The 16,632-nt window shown below is 37.0% G+C and overlaps 1 protein-coding gene across 8 annotated transcripts in view; it reads left to right on the top strand.

Moving 5' to 3' along the window:
• Positions 1 to 16,632, top strand: part of Zc3h11a (zinc finger CCCH-type containing 11A) — a 40,495-nt gene that overhangs the window by 10,576 nt on the left and 13,287 nt on the right. For 6 of the 8 annotated variants that reach the window (XM_063239942.1, XM_063239944.1, XM_063239946.1 and 3 more), the window contains 10 exons: positions 2,317 to 2,519; positions 4,139 to 4,258; positions 7,631 to 7,754; positions 9,164 to 9,367; positions 9,689 to 9,805; positions 10,140 to 10,220; positions 11,322 to 11,432; positions 12,331 to 12,393; positions 13,553 to 13,651; positions 15,113 to 15,181. In XM_063239942.1, the coding sequence (XP_063096012.1) occupies positions 2,466 to 2,519; positions 4,139 to 4,258; positions 7,631 to 7,754; positions 9,164 to 9,367; positions 9,689 to 9,805; positions 10,140 to 10,220; positions 11,322 to 11,432; positions 12,331 to 12,393; positions 13,553 to 13,651; positions 15,113 to 15,181 (1,042 nt within the window). In that variant the 5' untranslated portion in view covers positions 2,317 to 2,465. Of the gene's footprint in view, positions 1 to 2,316; positions 2,520 to 4,138; positions 4,259 to 4,344; positions 4,481 to 7,630; positions 7,755 to 9,163; positions 9,368 to 9,688; positions 9,806 to 10,139; positions 10,221 to 11,321; positions 11,433 to 12,330; positions 12,394 to 13,552; positions 13,652 to 15,112; positions 15,182 to 16,632 lie in introns of those variants that run through there. The other 2 variants (XM_063239947.1, XM_013157943.2) reach the window with 2 other exon arrangements.

Genomic DNA, 16,632 nt, shown 5'->3' with positions numbered 1-16,632 from the left:
TTTTTAAAAAATTTATTTTTTGTTATACATAATATATTCATCATAAAGAATTGGTACATATGCATCTTGATCCTTTTTACTTTGTACTATTTTGTTGCCGTATCATAGCTGTCGTTTTATTGTTTGATTAGTCTGCTGTTTTCCTAAAACTAGTAGTAGTAGTTAATTATATTTTTTGAGGTACTAGTTTCAGAAATGAGTTTGAGCCTGTAAGCCCTTTTTCTCCCTTGTAAAAACTTTTTGCTATTAAACTTTATCACTCTGCTCAGCTTAATATTTTTCCTCTTATATATGTCTCATTATAGTTATTTAAATGTCCTATAAAAATTTGACTCCATTTCCAGCAGTTTTTAAAAATACTTGTTTTGCAGTACTATACCCAGGGCCTTTGCACTGAGCTGCATCAGCAGCCCCTTTTAAGTTTATTTTTAGACAAGGTCTCACTAAATTGCCCGGGCTTCCTGCCTCAGTCTCCTGAGCTTTTGAAATTGTGTGTGCCAGCACACCCTCCTGAGGCAGTTTTTAATTATCTTTTGAGCCTATGTTATAATGAATGCCTATGATCTTGCCTTTTAACATATTACTTTAAGCAGCAAAGGAAAACCAAGCTGTTCTTGCACCTTTTGCTTAGAAATCTCTCAGGTAAATATTCATGTTGTTTGCTTACAAGTTCACTCTTCCACCCAACAGTTAAAGCACCACTAAGTTCCCTGTGAATTTATAACAAGAGTAATTTTTTCTCAAGATTCCAGTAACATTTTTGACAGATTGCCCCAGAAGCACCTTAAGTTCTAATATGTCTAGCAGCAGTATCTTGTAGGGTCTTTCTGCCAAGCACTTTGAATTCTTCTAGCCTCCCCTCATGCAATACTTTGTCCATACTTTTTTTGTTGTTTCATACTTTTAGTTCTATCGTTTGGGTTTTGTGTTTTTATAGCAACATTCACTTTTGGCTACCAAACTTTATATGGCTAAGTACTGTCATATAGATATATCAAAGCTTTTTTTTTTTTTTTGTCATTTTCCTGTTTATCCGTACCGAAGAGCGAACTCACGACTGCCCGCTTGCAAGGCAGGCCCTTAAGCCGCTGAGCTAAATCCCCAGCCCCTGTTTTGTTTTCTTTTTTTTTTTTTTTTTTTTGTCTTTTTTCCTTTTTTATCAGTCCAGGGATTGAACTCACGACTGCGTGCTTGCAAGGCAGGCGCTTATGCCGTTGAGCTAAATCCCCAGCCCCTATCAAAGCTTTTAGTTTTTGGACATTTAAGTTTCTGGTTGTTATTTCCTTATTAGAAGTAAGACAGTGGTGAGTGTTCTTATGCATTATTATGTCATATATTTGTTGAATATTTTTTCTTCAGGACATTGGAGGAACTGGACTCATATATAAATTTTAAGATTTTGATACTTGGTTAGTTGCAGACTGTTTTAATCTAGATTGTTAACTTGAAAGGATTTAGCAGTCTGAGGTAGATATGCTTGAATATAGTTTGATGTCAAGTGGTAGGTCAGTGTTTATGAAGCCTGGTCTGCTGGTGTATGAGCTTGTAGAAGCTGCTTCCATAGTCTCTTATGTGCTCTTACTATGTTGTGCTTTTGTAGAGGTTTTTTTTGAGTAGTACAGGGGCCTGGGTATGGCAGAAGCTAGGGAGTACACTGTTTTGTTCTACACTGTCTTATGGTAATTGCCCTGAAGATTTTCTAGCCACCTTCAGTATCTACTATGGTAGCTTTACAGATGTTTTCAAAGGTAGTTTTATAAGTTAGTCTAGCCAAATAAGATTTTTCTGCCTAGTTACAATTACATACTAGGCAGAAACAACACAAATGTTTATGAAGATATTTGAACATTATCATTCAGATAAAAAGGCCTACTTTGGCAGAAATGTAGATTTACCAAGTATTTTGTATAAAATTATCCATGTCCTGTTAATCTAAAATGTAAATCATGTGTTTGTTTAACGGTGCTTATTTAAATTGTATGCTGAAACAGTTTATCAGGGGCTGGGGATTTAGCTCAGTGACATAAACACCTGCCTTGCAAGCAGGCGGTCATGAGTTCAATCCTGGGTACCAGTAAAAAGAAAAAAAAAAAAAGAAACAGTTTATCAAACACTGAAGAGAATACCAAAAAGGGGGGCTATAGCTGACTTAAACAAAAATTTATGTTGTAGGTAAGAATGTACAGTCAGTGTTTATGAGGATGTGTATGGGCAAGATAATTAAAAATGAGTTTTGACAGTGTGATGTTATTAGCCTGATTGAAAATTGGAAGAATTTACCTGAAATACTGTAAATGTATCCTCTCCTCATTTTAGGATTACATTTTAAAGACGATTTCTGTGTTTGACTTGTCATTTGGAAGACTGGAAGATTAAGCCCATTTCAAGAGGACTTGGAACTGGTCCTCACCTTGAGGAAGCAGTGGCTTATTTCAGAAGGCCGCCTAGCCACAAAGTCACTCAGCATGTCTAATCAAGGAGAAGACTGCTATTTTTTTTTCTATTCTACATGTACCAAAGTAAGAATCTACGTTTCCAAATCAGGTCGTTCTATAGTTCCTTTTTTTCCTATAGTTTCTTTAATAAAACTGGCAGAATTTTCTTTACGTCTGTAATTATTTTATGTTTTATTTTAGCTGCTTATTATTTGCTGTCAGGTTTTTTTGTAAATAACAACATATTTAGAATTCATTGTTCTTTTTTTCTTTTGGTGTTTCTGAGATAGGGTCTTGCTATGTAGTTCAGACTTGTGTATGCAGCCCAGGCTGGCCTTGAACTTGCAGCAGTGCAGGGCGTGATGGCACATAACTGTAATCCCAGGGCCCTGAAGATACCCTGTATCAAAAAGACAAAAAGAGCCAAAGAACCAAAAAAAAAAAAAGGAAAAGAAAACTCTCACCAGTTCTGGCGCAGCCTCCTGAGTTTTGGGATTACGTGTGTGTACCACCATCCCTGGCCCCTCTCCATTTTATATGTAACTTAATTTCCTCATTTTCTACAAAAAATGAAAAGCTAGGTATAGTGGTGCACCCACCACAACATGCCTGTAAGCTTGAACCCACCCTATACAACTTGGCAACTCAAAAAGTGCTTGTCTCACACTATAAAATTTCAAGTGGCTAGGACTGTTCAGTGCAGAGACCCTGGGTTCGAGTCCCACTGACACCAAAAGAAAAGGCCCATGGCACATAGTCATCAGTTAATGTTCTCTCACCTGTAATTAATCCAGTCAGAGTACTTTGGAATTGAGAACACTTTGACTTACAGTTTACTGACTACAATTTTGTATACTTTTTATTAAATGAGTGCCTGAGTTATATTATAATTCTCAAAACTATACACTGGTTAAATCTAACCTCTGTTCTCAGACTGGCTGCTGCAAAGAATACAGAGCTCTTTAGCATTTCTGCTTTGTCTTTGTCAACATTTCTTGTTTTTCTGCTTGATTTTCTGCAGTTCCATTTAGGTATATTAGCTATATTCTGTTGCTACAACTAAATTTGTTATAGTAATTTTTTATGTGTCATTAATGGTATGTTTAAAATTGTAATTTTTACTTGGGTGTGGTGTGGCATGCCTATAATCCAGCACTTAGGAAGTTGAGGCAACAGAACTGCTGTGAATTCACGTCCAGCCTCGGCCACATAGTGAGTTTGAGGCCAGCCTGCATTACAAAGTAAGACCCTGTCTCAAAAAAATAATCAGTTTTAGGATTGGGGGGTTTAGCTCAATTGTAGAGAACTTACATAAATTTTCAGCAGTTCTCTAATTTATCTGTCTTACATACAGCAGTATTACACATTAATTATACTTAAATGTTTATTACTTTTTTTCTTATTTTCTGTCCAAAGCCTAGACTTACACAGAGTAGGATATAGGTTATAGGGGGCTTGGGATTTAGTTCAGCGGCATAAGTGCCTGCCTTGCAAGCACGCAGTCGTGAGTTTGATCCCTGGTATCAATTTAGAAAAAAAAAAGAAGTAGGTTATAGGGAATTATAAATTTGTTACCCTCAGGTTATTCTTGTTGTCTCTTGTCTTACTAATTGGTGTTTCTTTAGATTCCAGTAAATTATGAACAGTTTACATAGAATGTATTTCAGCACCACATTTTTTCCCCATGTTCTGTTTTCTAACAGGGTGACAGCTGCCCATTCCGTCACTGTGAAGCTGCACTAGGAAATGAAACTGTTTGCACGTTATGGCAAGAAGGACGCTGTTATCGACAAGTGTGCAGGTTTCGCCACATGGAGATTGATGTAAGTTTTCAGTTCCACCAGTAAATATTTTTTTGCTGGAGCAGGAAAAAAAAAAACCCTTTTTTTTTTTGTGTTTAATTTTTCAGTACTGGAGATTGAACCTATACCCTATGACATGCTAATATAGTGCTCCACCACTGAGATACCTTACTACCAGTCTTGCTAAATTAACCCAGGCTGGCCTGAAACTTATCTCAGGCTCCTGAGGAGCTGGGATTTCAGGTATGCACCCCCAGGCCCATCTAACAACAAGAACAACAACATTATTTTTTTAAAAATTTTATTTAAAGAAAGAATAAACAAAACAGAAAATGGGTAGAAATAATACATATGTTCAGAGAAAAAATAAACAGTAAGAAATCACTAGTTAATGTTTACATACCGTCCTTTTACAAATCGTTAAGAACAACATAATTTTTAAAGGGGAAACTAATTTATTGATATGGAAAGATCAGGATATATTGTCAAGCAGCAAGTTTAAGTGTAAGACAAAGTATGTAAATTAGGAGAGAAAATAATTTACATTTGTTTTTTGTATGTGTGGGGTTTGTTTTGTTTTGTTTGATACCAGGGATCGAACTCTTGACCTCTCATTTGCCAGGCAGGCACTTATGTCGCTGAGCTAAATCCCCAGCCCTGCATGTGTATTTTTTAAATCTGGAAATATAAAGGAGAACCTTATTAGTGACAATAGGAAAGGGATGAAAAGGACCTCTTAACTTTTTTGTAGTTTATTTTCATTATTTATGGTATGGGTTCCATATTTGCCAGTTTGCCTGTTTGCTAAGGCAATACTTAATTTGTAACTCCCAAGTCATTATTTGAGAAGTATGTCATATGAAGGACATGATCATAGTACAAAATATTTGGCTCACCAGACATGTTTATTTCCAATTCAGGTGATAACAGCTCTCTGCCTTCTTCTTTCAGGTCTCATACTGGTAATCAGTTATTCTTTTCATAGGCTGTTTGGTACCATGGTGTTTTCTTGTTTTGTGTTTTTTTTTTGTTGGTCATTCTGTTGTTTGTTTATTTTGTGTTTTTTTTGTTTTTGTTTTTGTTTTTGTTTTTTTTGGTACCGGGGCTCGAACTCACGATTGTGCACTTGTAAGGCAGGCGCTTATGCCACTGAGCTAAATCCCCATCCCATATTTTGCTTTTTTGAGAGAGAGTCTCGCTATGTAGGCTGGTCTTAAACTTATAGCAGCCCTCCTGCCTCAGCCTCCTGAGTGCTGTGATTTACAGGAGTGTGCCACTGCATCTGGCTTTCTGCTATTTAAAATGGTCCCAAAACATGCCCAAGTGCAATTTATTTTTTGTAAATAAAAAAAATTTGGTATATGCTTTTCAGAGAAAGTATGAATGCTAGATTTTGTTCAGGTATGAATTAAATGCTATTGGTCATGAAATTTCATGTTAACAAGCAGTATAAATAAGGTGACTTTTAAGCAAACACCTGAAACAACTATTGATTAGTCAGTGCAGATGTGAACAGAGGTCACAGAAGTTTAATCCTATTTTTCTCTTAGGAGCAGTGGTTCAGTATATACTAATTTAGTGTTCCCAGTAACTTGAGAATATACATAGCTACCATGAATAATTAATGAAAATCAATTGTGTATCTTTGGAGGGTATACTGTATTACTATAACAATCCAAATAATTGTATAAAAGAAATGTCACTACAGAGGATATCTTCTAAATAAATGTGCAGAATTGTATGGAATATTGTGGGTATGCATTTACGATTTTAAAAACCAAAAAGATTCCAGGCATTACACACTTGTAATCCCAGAATTCTGGGAGGCTGGGGGCTGGGGATTTAGCTCAGCGGCATAAGCACCTGCCTTGCAAGCAGGTGGTCGTGAGTTCAATCCCCGGTACCGGTAAAAAGATTAAAAAAAAAAAAAGTAGAATTCTGGGAGGCTGAGGCAAGGGGATTTAAGTTCAAGCTCAACCTGGGTAACCCAATGACTGTTGAAATTTAAAAGGGGCTACAGACATAGTTTGGTGTAAAGGCCCTGTGCCAATGCTGCCAAAAAAGTGTATGTGTGTGGGAGGTTTCTATGCCAAAATAAATGATTGTTTTGAGGTAGTACTGTAATCATCACTTATTTCTTTTTTGCAAATCATCTTCATTATTCATAAAATATTCTTTAGCTAGAAAAAAAATCAAGCTGTGCATAGTGACATGCTGGTATATATTTTTATTGTTGTTTGTTTTGTTTTTTGAGACAGAATCTTACGTAGTTCAGAATGGGCTTGAACTCACTAGGTAGCCCAGGCTGGCCTCCCAACTCTTGGCAATCCTCTTGGCTCCAGTTCTAGGATTGTAGGCATGTGCCACAATGTCCAGTTTGGTTTATATTTGAAATCACAGCACTCCTGGAGTCTGAGGCAGGAGGATTGAGAATTCAAGGCAAGAGACTATGTCTCAAAGAAGGGTGAAGGGGATAAACTGATAAAATCCAAAAAATGCATTCAATAAACCAAATATGTATCACATGGCTTGTAGGTAGAAAATACTGTTACAGAAAACACTTGATATTTGCAGATTGCTTCCAGACGGCTGGGCATGATGATTCACTCATGTAATTCTAGCACTTTGGAGGCTGCAGTAAGAGGATGGCTGTGAGTTAGAAATTAGAAAGCCCATCCCCATACTGGGAATGTTTGGGGACTCACACGCTAAACAACTGCTCTACCATTGAGTTACATCTCTAGCCTTCCCTCTTTTTTAAAGTTTAATATAGGGTCTCATTACAGATGTTTCCCAGGCTGGTATCAAATTTGCAGACTTCCTGCCATAAGCTCCTGAGTAGCTGAGATTACACAGGTGTTGTTAAGGAAGGTGAGCCTGAAGGCATTAAATTGTCCATGATCACATAGCTAATAAGTAGAATAATGGAGATGGAAATCCCCTTAGTTTTGGTTCCATAATCCTTTTTTGTTTCTTTTGTTTTGTTTGAGCAGGGTCTTGCTATGTGGTGCAAACTGGCCTTGAATTTAGTCTAGGCTGGCCTTAAACTCACAAGGATTCTTTTTTCTGTCTCAATCTGTAAAGTGCTAGGATTACAGGCATATGTCTTCTATACCTGGCTAATGAATTCATAACTGGTATCCTGCTTCTCTAAAAGTAGATATTTAAGGTTTTAGGATGAGGCCAAGGAGGAAAGAATAGCAGATAAACTATCCCTCTCCTCCTTTTACCTCTCCACCATGCTTAAACTGTTGTCCCCTTCAGCAGCCTCACTTATGGCTAGTATTCATGTCACATTTTGAACTTGTTGTGAACTTTGTTCAGGAAAATTACGGAGTCAATACAGGTCTTATTTCATTTTTTAACTGAAAATAGTGTTTTATTCTTTTACAGAAAAAACGCAGTGAAATTCCATGTTACTGGGAAAATCAGCCAATGGGATGTCAAAAACTAAACTGTGCTTTCCATCATAACAGAGGACGCTATGTTGATGGCCTGTTCCTACCTCCAAGTAAAAGTGAGATCTGTTCTTAATTTTGAAAGAATAGTTCCTGTTAAGTAGATTGTGCACACTGTACAAAATACTTCATATACATTGCGTTCTTTCAGTCCACTGACTGAGCAGTCTTATTTCCATTTTGCAGATGGGTAAGCTGAACTTTATTAAGGTTAAATGATTAGTACAGAACCAAAACTTTTCTTGGCATACCAGATTAGACTTGCAATTTTCTTATCAAAACAATAAGGTTTTCAAATGAAATTTGATTTTCTAGACCAGTGGTGGTGAACCTATGGCATGCGTGCTGCAGTGGGCTTCAAAAGGTTTTGAAAGCTTCAAAAGGTTCCCCATCACTGCTGTAGACCGTGGTTTGGCAGATCTAGTCCTCTGCTTGTTCTGTAAAGATTTACTGGAATGCAGCCTTGTCCATTCATTCACTTATGTCTTGTGACTAGTTTTCTGCTACTGAGAGCATATAGAAAAGACAGAGACCACATGGCACACAAGACCTAATGTATAGACTCTCTAGCTCTGCATAGAAAATATTTGCTAACCCTATAGGATGTCACCTAAAATAACATAAAAACTGATATTTGTTTTCAGAGTCGTCTTTAATGTAATTTTCTTAGTGGCATTATTGGCCATTAAAAGGCCTATCTGGGCTAAGCGTGGTTGCATATATCTGTAGTCCTGCACATGGGAGGCTGAGACAGGAGGATTGCCTATCGTGTTAAGGCTATCCTGAACTGTATAACAAAATCTTATTTTTTTCATCTTTTTTTTTTTGTCTTTGAGACAGAGTTTCACCATGCAGGTTAGAATGGCCTCAAACTTGTAGCAGTCATGCTTCAGCTTCTACTGTGCTTTTTGGCTTTTTCAGACAAGATCTTGCTATATAATTGAGGCTGGTCTTGAACTCAAACCAATCTCCTGCCTCAGCCTCCAAAGTGCTAGGATTACAGCTGTGTGCCACCACACCCAGCCTTCTCCACTTAGGAGATTTCACAAAGTTGCCCTGACAGGCCTCAAACTTGTGATCCCCTGGCTTAGCCTCTCAAGAAGCTGAGATTATAGGTGTACACCACCACAACTGACTTATTTTCTGTCTCTTAAAGACTATTTCTTTGCTGATTGAAAAATGTCTACAGTTTCAATTTTAAAATAAAATGTGTAGAACTTAGAAACCTAATATACATCTAGCATTTTGTTTATTCTGTTTTCAGTGCCACTGTGTTTCCATACAGCGAAGAGTTACTGGCTAAAAGCACATTTTTAATTCCATGGGAGTTTTAAAACTGAAAATTAGGTAAAAAGATATAAATGCTTATAGGGAAAAATGTGCCAAACTCATCATAAAAAACCAGAGATTTTTGTTGACTTGGTATTGCACATCCTCTGTTAATTTGTGACTGATTTTGTATGTTTAGCTGTTTTGCCCACTGTGCTTGAGTCACAAGAAGAAGAAGTAAAGGCTGGTCAGCTTACGGCTCAGCAGAATAAATTGTCTGTCCAGTCGAACCCCTCCCCTCAGCTGCGGAGTGTTATGAAAGTAGAAAGTTCTGAAAATGTTCCTAGCCCCACACATCCACCAGTTGTAATCAATGCTGCAGATGATGATGAAGATGATGATGGTAAGTTTCAGCTTCGCTTTGCTCTTCTCTTTTCTTTTCTTTCTGTACTGAGGCTGGAATTCAGGACCTCTTGCATGCTAGTCAGGTTCTCTACCGCTATTTTGAGGAAGTTCTATTTTGCTAAGGTTTCCTTCAAACTTGTGATACTCCTGCCTTAGCCCCCCACTGAAATAGCTGGGAGTGCAGGTGTGTGACCCCCACACCTAGCTAGTTTTTTATTTAGCACAAGAAAACAGGGTCATGTAGTGAATTGGACAGAATCAATATTAAAGCTTTAGGCTGGTTTTTAATTACAAATTTGTCTTAAATGTTGATATACAGACCAGTTTTCTGAGGAGGGCGATGAAACCAAAACACCTACTCTACAACCAACTCCTGAAGTCCATAATGGATTACGAGTGGCTCCTGCACGGAAACCCGGAGTCAGTTTAAAGCAAGGTAAGAAGAGATTGTATGACTGTTAAATCTTTTTTTTTCCTGGTATTGGGAATTGAACTCACAGCCTCCTGTGTGCCAGGCAGGCACTGCTGCTGCTGAGCTAAATCCTCAACCGCAAATAAATCTTAAAATACCACTGAGTGTGTCCACACTATTTTAACTGTCTTTGAAGTTTAATTCAGAGTCACTGTCCTCCTCTCTCTCTGTGACACACATGTACTTACATGTATATTTTCTTATTCATTGAAAAATACTTGAATGCCTGCTGTGAACAGATAAGAAGCAAAAGTGAAAAAAGGTCTAGTGTCTCATGGTTTCCATTTGGGTTTCTCAGGTGAAAGTTTAAATTTTGGAATAAAAACTCTTGAGGAAATAAAATCAAAGAAAATGAAGGAAAAATCCAAGAAGCAAGGTGGTAAGTCATCACAGGTTTTGGCAGGGAGTTTTGGTTATGTGTTACAAGAGAAGAATAAGGACACTTGTGGAAATAAATGAGCAAGTAAATTTTGATTTCTCTTAGTTGAAGTAAAACACGGCCTTCACTGTGTTGCAGTCCTTATTAGCCTTTCATGACTAGACACTTACAATAACCTAAAAGGAACTGTCTTGAGAAGTAAGAAAAGTACCATTATGAATGATATGAGGAGAGCAAAGACTTCACTTTGTAGTAGATAAATTGTTCTAAAAAAATTGCTAGAATTAGCTGGGCGTGGTAACATATGCCTAAAATACCAGCACTCAGGAGACTGAGGCAAGAGGATTGACAGTTTCAAGGCCATCCTGGCTTCAAAGTAAGTTCACAGCCATCCTGAATAATATAGCAAGATTCTATCTCAAACAACCAAAAAAAGGTTCCTAGGATTTTCTTCTAGAGCCTCTGTCAACCTCTGGTTGATTTGTATTTTCACTCTAAAAATTAAAAGGTGTGAAATATATTTGGAGAGAAACAAATAGTTGATTCTGAGAACTCTTAAAGCTTGCTGTGTTAAAACTTTGGAGTTAAGATTTTTGTAGATGATTAAATTTAGACAGAAAATTTTGAATTGACACACCTGGTGGCCAGTATACTTCTGAGGCTAAGTCTAGAATGAATAACATTGGCCTTTTTTTGTTTTGTTTTGTTTTTTGTTTTTAAAGTACGGGAAATTGAACATCAGGCCTTTTTACTGAGATACATTCCCAACCCCCTAATTTTTATTCTGAGGCAAGATCTCACTAAATGACCAGGCAGGGCTTAAACTTAAGATCCTCCTCTCTCAGCCTTCCAGAGTCCTGGGACTGGGAATACATTGTGCGTTGCTGTGCCTGGCTCAGTTTTATGTTTTGTTTTCAGGCCGTACCCAAAGCTCCCCCAGCCATTACACCATTTCATTGTAGACAGATATGTATAGAAAGGTTGATTGGCTTATAGTGATTGAACAATCTATATTGGACTTAGGCTGTAGAATCAAAGTTTTTTACCTTGTGACAGCTTTATTTTTCACAAATTGTGGTGTTTTTGATTTGTCTTACTCAGAAGGTTCTTCAAGTGTTTCCAGTCTGCTGCTCCAACCTCAGCCCATTCCTGGTCCTGAAAAAGAAAATGTTCGGACTGTAGTGAGGACAGTAACTCTGTCAAACAAACAAGGTAAGTCATAGGTAGATCCTAGAGTGGTAGGGCTTCTACTTTTGTATAATTAGAAATGTGATTTTTTTTTTTTTAAACTTCTGATGACTTTCCAGGAAGAATAAGTAGTGTGTTGAATATAAAGATGTAAAAAGGCCAGGTAGCACACCAATACTGTCAACTAAGACCAGGAAGATCACAAGTTCAAGCCCAACTCAGACAAATTAGTGAGACCCTGTCTTACAATTTTAACAAAGGCTTAGCGGGTGCATAGGCCTTGCAGTAATGTAGCAGGGTGGTTAAAAAACAGAGAAGTTACAGTTGACCCAAGTATTTTAAATATTGATATTCTTATTCAAGCAGCCTTCACTGTTACATAGAAATTTTCATGTTTACTGTTCACCTGTATGCATTCTCCAAATTACTGACTTCTCATTGTGGGTAATACAATGAACCCTTTGTGTTAAAGACAAATGTAATTCTAGCTTTAAAATCTAGTAAGAAATAGGACATAAATTTTAGTATACAGATACATTTAAATGTTTAGGCCATTTAACAAAGGGTCAGCAGGAAGAGCTGTCCCTTCTGGAGTGATGAAGTTATATATAGCTTAGCAAAATACATAAGAAAAGTACAACTTGGGCTTTATAACCAATTGTTAGGAACATAATCTGTCTTCTGCTTGGCTGCTGTTAATAATTAATACTGTGCTATTGCTTTTATTTGGACTGTGCATTTGTTGAAATATTGAGGTTTTCTTTTTCTTTTAAATGTGATAATCTTTCTTAAGATTGAGACCTGATTTTCAAGACACTTCCTGGGCACTGAAGCTAGTGGCAGAACATAGTTCGTATTATTAGTAACTACAAATACAAAAAACTTGGCTATTGCTAGAGAAATTCTGTTTTTACCCTTTCAGGAGAAGAACCTTTGGTTAGACTTAGTCTTACTGAGAGACTAGGGAAACGAAAACTTTCAGAAGGTAAGATAAACATTTGTGTGTTTCTTTCATTTTCTGCTTGTTTCTACATTGGCATGGTATCGTCAAATCCCATCCGTATTGGTTTGCAGTTCCCCTGGATATTTGACTGAAAGTACTTCCAAAATTTCCTCATGTTTTTCATGTGGGTATTGTACCTTTTATCAAAATTACAGAAATTTACAGCACTGTGATTATGATCATGACTAATAAACTGGAGTCAGGACACTGGCTTCAGGTTTTAAGTCTTATCAGTAGCTAGTTCATGACTTGATAAGGTAGATAATCTTTCAGAGCCTTAGGTTCCTTGTTTTGGTTTTTGTTTTTTGAGCCAGGATCTCTCTCTCTAGTTTAGACTGGCCTTGAATTCTTGGCAAGGCTCCTGCATCAGCCTCCCAAGTGCTGGCATTATGGATGTGTACCATCACACCCAGTTGACTTTTTTTTTTTTCCTGGTTCTTTGAGACAGGGTCTCACTGTTTAGTTCTGATTGGCCTTGAACGCACTGTATATCCCAGATTGACCTCGAATTTGTGGCAATCCACCTGCCTCAGCCTCCTGAATGCTGGGATAACAGCTTGTACCAACAAGCCTGGCTGTTGAAACCTTAGGTTTCTTACTTGGAATTGAAGAGAAAGACTCTCTGGCTTTCAGATTTTTGAGTCATAGGAAAACTTAAAACTTTGTAATGTAGCATTTAGCCAGTTAAGATTTTTTGCAAATATTTTTTACAAACATTTTTTATGAATTTAAACTTTCATTGGTAGTTTTAGTTGGTTATTTGGTAGATAGTCATTTGTACATCCTCATTCTGCGATATTTTTACTACTTTTATAACATTGAGTTCCTAAGGAAACTGGTTCACAAATACACCATGTAAATGCAGAACACATACAGAATTAAAACGTAGAGAATTATTCTCCATCGTCCATTTTTCCTTATATTTCTCTTTTTAAAAGTTTCATATTAGTATATGTTTGTAATACATACCATAGTTATTGGGCTTCTGTTATATATACATATCACATCTTGAGCATTTTACTTCCCTTACCCTCCGATTTCCCTATCCAGCTCTCTTGTTTCTTAGCATCTTTCTTTCTTCTAGGTATTTCTTGGGCTTGCTAAACATTAAAATCTTAAACCAAATTCCCCACATTTGTAGGTGGTGACAGTGATCCTCCATTAAAACGGAGTCTGGCTCAGAGGCTGGGGAAAAAAATTGAAGCTCCAGAAATGAATACTGACAAAACATCAAAGAAAGGTAGGTACCATTTTCTGGTACACTGTATGTCTCTCTGATTGTTAACAAGTGTGTTTCGTCATTCTGTTGTTCAGACTAACTAGGTTATTTTTTGATGTCTGTGACTCATTCAAAACATATTTGTGTGCTTTGGTGGATTCTGGGTTAGACACCATTGAGTAAAATAAATGGCATCATACCCTTTAGGAATTTGTAGTATAATGGCAGGAATACTTACAGGAATACTGTGATAAGTTGTGTGACAGAAAAAACACAGTAGGATGGGAACATATAGGAAGGGTACTTAGTGTCATCTGTCAGGGAAAGGTTGTATTGTTAAAGTTTGGACCTGAAGAGGAAATAATCCCTGCAGAGTGCCACAGCTGAGAAAATATGATGTGCTTGAGAAACTGAGTGTAGCTAAACCATAGAATTGGGGTGAAAGGCTATAGTGACTGAGGAGGAGAAACTGGATCGTTAGAGGGTTTTTTGGTTTTGGTTTTTCTTTTTGGTCTTTCTGTGACAGAGTCTCATAGAAGTTCAGGCTGGCCTTGAGCTCACTTTGTAGCCCAGCCTGGTCTCAAACTCACAATAATCTTCCTGCCTCGGTCTCCCAAATGCTGGGATCAGTTGTGCACCACTGTGCCCGGATTCATTAGAGAATTTTTAAAACCATTTTAAGAGAGTTTGGGCTTATCCTAGGAAAAGGTTCTAAAAAGGCATCAAGGGATCAGATTTGCAATTCACAAGAATTACTCTGCCCAGCAGTGCAGAGAAAGAGGAGGAAGCAAAGTTCTAGTGGGGTTAGCAAGCTGTTAATCCAGGAAAAGAGAGAGAGTGGCATAGATTTAGTGTTACACAAATTGATCTAGAATGATTTGGGAGTTGGGAACTTTATATATATATATAAAAATCAAGGATTCAGTTTTGTTTCCCTCATATGCCTTAATACTAATTACACTGGTAAACTACCGAAGAATAAGTCATTTTCTTGTGTTCAAATTTTTCGTGAGGATAAATAATTTCTTTGTACATGTTCTTCTCATCCAAGAGCCTTGATCAGTAGATGTTCCCATCTGGGGACTTTTTATATGCTCAGAGTAATTAGAGAAGTTATCTTTTTTTGGCAGATTCCCTTTTGCTTTCATATCTGTAATGCCAAAGAGTCTCATAACTGATGAACATGTTTCAAATAGATTTAGGGGAAGAAAACCTTTTGATGCCACAAAATTTTAGAGTGTTGCACAATAACAATTATTTCCTTGAATTATTAATTGAGTAGTTTTTGCTTTTCAGATACAAAAGTGTGTCCCCACCCCTAACTTCTCACAGTGCTCTGGGGAATTTGTAATTCATGTGAATCTCCTTTCAGGAGAATAAAAATATAGACCTTGAGATAAAAAAAAAAAAATTAAGAACTCTGAAAAAAATAACCTATAAAGTCTCTGTTCAAGTTTTAGATTTTTTTTTTCTTTTTTATAGTTCAAGTTTCCAAGTCTCTGAAGGAGCGATTAGGCGTGTCAGCTGTGCCAAATAGTGAGGAGGCAACAGGTACTTGAAATTGTAAAATTGTTCTGATACTTTCATCCTTCATAATGTTTCTTTGCTAATTACTTACTGATTTGAATCTCTTTGTTGTATATAAAAATGCCAAAATGATTGTTCATCATTATGTTAATAGTGAGATAGCCAACAAAATGACATTAGATAAAAATTACTATAGTTACTTTCTAAAATAGTTCTCATCATAAAAAGACATATCCCTGGGGCTGGGGATTTAGCTCAGTGGCATAAGCGCCTGCCTTGCAAGCAGGCAGTCGCAAGTTCGATCCCCGGTACCGATAAAAAGGAAAAAGACATGTCCTGATGTGCCAGTGATGCAGCTCAGTGTCCAGCATGCACAAAGCTGTGGGTTATTTGTCCAGGATTATAAAAAGATCAGGATCGGAACAGTAATCCTACAGATGAGCCACTCCGTTGGTGGTTTCTCTTGCTGTGCAAAAGCTTTTCAAAAGGATGAGATATCAGTTGATTCTTTGTAATTTCTGTTGCAGGTAGGGTCTGCCTACACCAGTGTCTTTTTTTTTTTCTTTCTTTCTTTTTTTTTTTTTTCGTTTTTATCGGTACCAGGGATCGAACTCACGACTGCCTGCTTGCAAGGCAGGTGCTTATGCCGCTGAGCTAAATCCCCAGCTCTTATGTATGTGGTTTTTTTGGCTTTTTTTGTCTATACACCAGTGTCTTTTGCTTACTCTTCTAGCAGATTTAATGTTTCTGTTTTAATATTAAGATCTTCCATCCCTTCTGATTTTAGCTTAGTGTGTGGTGAAAGATACAAGTCCAATTTTAATCTTCGGCATGTGTAGAGCCAATTTTTTCAGCACCATTTATTAAAGAGGCTGTCTTCCAGTATGCATGTATTCCGCACCTTTATTAAAGATAAGGTAGTTTAATGTATCTGCAGTTGTTTCTGCTTCTTCTAATCTATTCCATTGATTTTTGGGTTGTTTTTTTTTTTTTTTTTTTTTTTTTGCCAGTACCACACTTTTTATCACAGTAGTTTTATAATTTTAAGTCAGGGATTGTGCCCCCTATCTTGTCCTTGTTGCCCAGGATCGCCTTTGCTATTCTAGGTCTCTTGTGGTTCCAGTGAATTTTAGGATTGTTTTCTCTAATTCTGTGAGGTAAGCTATTGGAATTTTGATTGATTGCATTGAATCTGTATAACAGTTTTAGAAATAGGCCATTTTCACTATATTGGTTCTTCCTACCCAAGTGCACAGGATATTTTCTAATATCCTCTTCAATCTGCTTTTTCAGAATACTGTAGTTTTCAATATAGAGGTCTTTTGCATACTTTTTTTAGATTGATTCCTAGGTATTTCATTTTTTTATATGCTATTGTGAAAGATGTTGTTTCCTTGATTTCTGTCTCGGTGAGTTTTGTTTTTTTTTTTTTGTGACCAGGAAGGCTACTGATTTTGGAGAGTTGACTTCAGCTA

Source organism: Cavia porcellus, unplaced genomic scaffold (assembly GCF_034190915.1).
Source record: "Cavia porcellus strain 051 isolate PalLab524CR breed Dunkin Hartley unplaced genomic scaffold, mCavPor4.1 scaffold_29, whole genome shotgun sequence".
In the NCBI taxonomy this organism is placed as follows: domain Eukaryota; kingdom Metazoa; phylum Chordata; class Mammalia; order Rodentia; family Caviidae; genus Cavia; species Cavia porcellus.
The sequence above is the reverse complement of the archived record's forward strand: the minus strand, read 5'-3'. Positions and strand labels throughout refer to the sequence as shown.